The following is a 6003-nucleotide window of genomic DNA, read 5'->3' as shown; positions in this document are numbered from 1 at the left end:
CAGAGATTCAGAATAACGTCTCAGCAAGATGGCAATTTTAGCTTAATGAATGTTATTGTCATCAAAACTAAAAACTTTATTAATTCTGGATAAAGACGTTAATATTAAATCTTCAGCTGTACTCAAGTTCACCCGAAGACCTGTTAGAAAACTTTTATTTTTAATGCACTTAATTTCATCCAGATGGATTTTTCCTAAAGACATCTTTCTGTAAAGACAGCCAAAAACTATAGAATGCATAATTAAAACACTAGAAATCAAAAGCAACTGCACTCTACGAGAGGCACAAACTCCTGGCTTGGCAAAGTTACCAAAACCTCAAAGGAAAGATTATGGAGTTTACAAAAAGGGAAAGGAGAAGAAACCACAGATGTCGTCAAAAAAGAGGGTTTATCCTTGAGGTTAGTGCTTCTACGTAAATGAACGTGGGCTGGAGGGCCACATGAATACCAAGCCTCTGCTGTGAACATAAAACTCACAGGACTCTCTGAGGATAGTACACTCATGTAAAAAAAACACACACACTGTATGTTCAAGTGAATGATACATGTGCACATATAAAATTAAAATGGCTGACAGTTATTTCTTTCATCAGTTGGGACATTAACTCAAACTGACCCTCCCCTCAAATCAGTGGCCGTGGCTGTGTAACCCCCAGACCTCTGTCGTCAGTGTAAACAGTCTAAATAAAACAGTGTTTCTCTGGTTTGTTGAGTCCTTCTCTGCAGAGATGCATCTCTCTGAGGGGAAGCATTCATTAGAGCGCTGCACCACCCACACGCAGTTTACCGACCCCTCGACCTCACATTAACAATCTCTCCAGGCTGTGTTATGGGTGTGTGTACATCTGTGTGTGCGTGCATGTGTACATGTGGTTTGGAGGGTCTGATGGCTTTCCCGCTCTGTGGACCGTGTTTCCACTGTCTCTTGGAAACTCCTACCCAACCTTGACAGCGTTTTTGAGCCAGTAGGTTATGTTGATGACTTTTTGTAAAGAATAACTGCACTCACAAATGCTTTTGGCAACTTTCTCAGTTCCACAGTAGCAAGAAAACAAACCCTTTGAATATGTGGTCTTAAGTAAAGTATGTTTTTTTTCTAAGTGTGGGCATGAGGACACAAGTTACACCCTGCTATGGACTAAATGGGATAGTTTGACATTTTTGGGAATACACTTCTGTTTTCTTTCCTAGAGTTAGACAAGATGACACCATTCTCATATCTATCTGGTTAATATATCCCATTACTAGCACTTTAAAAGCTCACTATTAAACAGGTGATAGCTCATTTGTTTAATTTTGCATGTGTATCTAAAAAAAATATTACAAATTGTGTTTTCATGTGTGGTTATGTGCAGTTTGTTGGTGAGAAACAGTGACCTCCTTGGAGTCTATTGCCTTGGGCAAAACTAGCCCAGCTGTATCCTCCGCTTCCAGTCTTTATGCTAAGCTAAGGTTCCTGGCTACAAAAATGATGGCACAAAACAATTCCCTTAAGATGCTTTCTTAATGGTTTCTATCAACTATTAACTGTCCAACACCAGTGTAAATGTGTGAAAAATATAAAAATCACATTCTCCCCTACAGAGTATTCAGTTCCTCTTGCCATTTAGGTACTTCATAAGAAATTGTGTCACAAGTAGGCTTGTAGTGACCATAAAATGACAACAAGCTAAACTAACTAAGGCTAAGACTAAGGCATCATGGGACCAGTTGTTTAGAAAGACAGACAGACCGAGAGGTGAGAGGCCAGTGGTCACATGATGCTGAAGCCATGGATAGGAGGTGTTGATGCTAATAAATCCAGATTAATCCCGGAGAGTGATCCGGGTTCACACTGATGGTATGCCAGTCAAATTGTTGCTATGACTGGTCACCAGCCAGAATGATTATAGACATGCTGAGATGTTATTCTTTGAATACCTTGGCCTGATGCAGGGAGACAGACAGCCAGGAAAGTCTTTGTAGACACAATGGAACCTGGCCAAGGTGGAGTAGAGTGTTGCAGTGTGAACCACTGGCAGGAGAACAGAAGAGGAAAAAAGGTTGTAAAACACCCAAACATTTTGTTTGGTCAACTCGTGGTGCTGGGACGGAGGCCAAACTTTCCTTTTGTGGAATTTGGGGAGAGAAGCAGCAGTATATGAGCAGTATTTGAATGGCATGAATTGCTGTGGATCTAAAATGCAAGTGAGGCAGACTCATTCCCTGCAGTACCAACTGTTGTGTGATCACACCTTTCAGTCATGCTAAAGCAACAATAAAGATAATGCAACTCTGGCAGATGGCACACATTTATGTTAATGCTCAATGTACTGAAATCCTATGTTTACTGATCACTGACACAATCTTTTATTCATGAAAACTTTACCACCTGCCTAGACATCAGCCATTTATTAGGGGATTGCATGTACCACATTTCCAAAGAGATACACAGATTTGGAATAAAAGATTTAAAAAGAAGACTGGATTATCAGTTAATTTACAATAGTTTTCCTCACAGGTTAAACAGAAACTTCTCAGATGTATACATACACTACGTGACTTGGTTGCCTGCAGGGCCAGTGTGTTGCTATGACCCATATTCAACACTAGATGTCCTTGTTGGTGTGGTGCATTCAATAATCTGTATCTAGTCCTGGAATTAATGTGTTAAACAATAGCATTTCTTGAAAGTTTCTCTATAGTTTATCTATTATATGACTGCCATGTAGGCCATTATCTACTACCACTACCACTATGATAATAACATTTTCCCTGAAAACAAGAAATACTGTAGAAATGGGACCACAAAAATATCAGAGCCAGGTCAGATTCATATGATAAATGCCTACTTTCTAGACTTTTACTCAGTTATTAATTATTTGTCAACGTTACGTCTTTGCTTAAGAATCTTTAAAAAGGAGCCTACATGTCTGAATTCATATTGCACAACAGTATTTTGTCGTGGTTTTGAAAGTCCCCCACGCCAAACGTCCACCCACACAGGTGTTCTCAATTATTTTTGCTGATTAGACCTCCCGTCAGGACTGTGTGGGCATGCACAGACTGTGAATCTCCCTGACTCACCTACTTGTTATTTTGCATGGGCAGGACAACATCTTTGGGCCTTTTTAAAGCACACAGTTTAACTTGTCATGGTGGGAAAAGCATAACATTAACATTAATGACATCCCATTAAGTATGTAGACAGAAGGAATTAATACTCACAGGCTTCACAAAACAGGCCTTTTGACGTGTCAATACTGAGCTCCTGAAACTGAAGCAGCTGAACAGAATTCAGCAATCTGCAATTATGTTATTTACACCTGTGCTTTTCCTGTGCAAGAGCAGAGGTCCAGTCAACTCAAAACATCTGTGTGGGTGTGCAGGGCTTTTAAAAGTGAGGACAACAAGATCCTATGAAATTCAGTCCTGCCAAGAATAAAAAAAATAAATATGTGCATTACTTTTTCAAAGTACTTTGTAATTTAGTCTATTTATTTATAGATTAATAAATATATTTGTAAATCATTTTATTTATGCCTATATTTATTGTACAATATAGTGACAATGTTATCCGCTTGAAAATTCAAAATCAAATTTATTTTTGTAGACAATCTGATGCAAATTCACTCAAGAAAGGACATTTAATGTTTCCTCTCCTGGAGATCTTTCCCTATTAGAAAGCAGCACTGCAGTTTTATTTACATATATTGTATCTGGCTCTGTATATTACAGTTTTCCTGGATGAATCCTTCCTTTTCCCATTAGAGTGATCTGATCTGTCATACAAAGATTATAGTCTGAAATTAACAGGCAGCCATGCAATTAGGCTTAGCCCAACAGTTTATCCAGGTATGTGAGGGCCTTGCAAGCCACCAGGCCAGAGTAGGTCTTTACCAGCGAGCATCTTCCATCCCTGTGTCCCAGGTCAGCCCACACTGTCTCTAGTTCATGGCTCCCCATTCCCGCTGAACTGAACAGATAGCGGTAGCAGCAGGCATTGTAGTGGATATGTTTTTCTCCTGAGAACCTGGCACTATGGGTCGGTGCCACACCAGCTTTCTGAGCACAAAAGCCCACAAAAACATCAGCTTTCACAGGTGCACGGACTGTTGCAGATGCTATGTACACTTTACGGACCACGTCTTGGGACAGAACATAAGCCGTCCCGTCACAGTATTCAGGCAGGTACTTGTCAGGGTAAAGAACTGGGGGCAGGTAGCCTTGACTATTTGGATCCCTATCAGGTGAGTCTCTCTGGATCACCCTACCTAGATAAAGGTCCTCAGGGTGCCTGTGTAGCCCGAGCAGATAGCCTCCAATGGCTGGAAGGTTGACAAACACAGAGTCCATGGTCAGCAGAACAAAGCGTGCCACAGGACAGAAGGTGATGATCCAACGGAGTGCCAGCACAGTCCTTTCTGTTGGGCCACGGAGGGACGAATCAGCCACAGCAATGACCTTGGACCATGTCCCCATAGTGGTCAGACTCTCTAATGAGGCCCTCTTGTGCAGCAGAAGTCTGAGTTGATCCTAAAAAGAACAGTATCCTCACTGGGAAGCCTTGGATGAGTGTTTGGTTGGCCCATGTCTTCCTCACTGCATCTCTCTGGGTGATGTTAGCCGGGGAGCTGAAAACTAGTGTGAGCAGGAAGAGATCAGAGTTTCTGCAGGCGTCGGGGTTAGCGATAGGGTAGGCCTGGGACACATTATCCCTGGCATTGCTCAGGTCTAGTTTCCTTGCTTTCTCCCTTACATCAACAACAGTGCCATCGGTGTAGACAGCAGGCGTGGGCTGCAGGAGGTACTCCTCGACAAAGTCAGCCCCAAACAGCAGGGCATGGAAGAGCAGCACGTTGAAGAGGAGGAAACACCACTGGTGTGTACGCAGTTTGAACAGAGAGCACTTTAGCATGAGACAGAAAAAAACGGAGTATGAATTATCACAAATATAGCCTCTCAAACTTGAATGAGAATCTATAAGCTGCAAAGAATTAACACTGTACCTGCATGTCTTTGTTGTTTCTCCGTGTTTATTTTGTGTAGCTGAGCAGAGGACCTCCCGCTGTAGTCAGTTCTACAACAATACTAGCTGACAGACAGGGTCTCCACTTTCATGAAACTCTAGCTGCATGTAACCCTGCACCCCAAACCCCATGTCACCAGCCTCGTGAAGAGGATTGTGTCCTGCGTCATACAACAGTAATGATAGCTAGAAGGCATAGTTGGATGATACTACAAGGATGTTAAAGGTCCCCTCCAGACAGGTTTTAAGACTTACAATAATAAATACTCTCCTTTGAATACTGATCTGTTGCACATCTTAAACTCAGATTTAACTTTCTGTACAGTGAAGGTCAAACATCCTAGTGAAGCAACAATAAACAAGACATATTTTTGAGTGGACGGGGACTTTTTTTCTTTTTTTGTTGTTGTTCTTTCTTGAATATTTTTATTCTGCAGAGAAACAGGGACTAGCTCAATATAGAACATGGTAACATATGCAGCAAAAACACAAATTTGAGATGCAAATTGTGTTTAGTATTATCATTCCATAATCATATGTTCATGTAACACATGTACACAAGTTTGATTATAAATTAATTTACCTTTTTTTCTGCATTTCCATCTCAGTAACCATTCTGCTATAGACACAAAATAGCAGAAAATATATGGTATTCAAAATATGTTTTAATACAACAAAAACATGTTTTTCTTTAACATTTCTTTTAAAATAAAAATAATAATGCACAGTCACTGTATTTTATTCCTACAGTACCTGCATGTTCTTCTAGATTATTATTAAGTGAATAATATCTAGAAGCACTGCAGATCCAAACAGCATGAAATTTATCCACCCTGTAGTTTTTGGAGCTGATTTTACACATGTAGTTAGTTCCTGCATTTCCTCTATTACAAATATTGCATATACGTAAGATTCAGGCAATGCATTATTCAGTATGAAAACTCTTCCCCTCACTAGTACACCTCTCCTTGTATTTGACAAAGGTGGACCCTG

At 40.6% G+C, this 6003-nt stretch overlaps 1 protein-coding gene across 1 annotated transcript; it reads right to left on the bottom strand.

Moving 5' to 3' along the window:
* Positions 1-2448: 2448 nt before the first annotated feature.
* LOC108873979 (beta-1,3-galactosyltransferase 9) lies at positions 2449-5046 on the bottom strand. Its single transcript, XM_018662291.2, is given in 2 exon segments — positions 2449-4439; positions 4441-5046. Coding segments are annotated over 2 exon segments (1083 nt in total). The 5' UTR covers positions 4900-5046; the 3' UTR covers positions 2449-3815.
* Positions 5047-6003: the final 957 nt, after the last annotated feature.

The sequence above is a fragment of the Lates calcarifer genome, linkage group LG9 (genome assembly GCF_001640805.2).
Source record: "Lates calcarifer isolate ASB-BC8 linkage group LG9, TLL_Latcal_v3, whole genome shotgun sequence".
Taxonomy (NCBI): Eukaryota; Metazoa; Chordata; class Actinopteri; family Centropomidae; genus Lates; species Lates calcarifer.
Note: the sequence above shows the minus strand (reverse complement) of the source record. Positions and strands in the feature narration are given on the sequence as shown.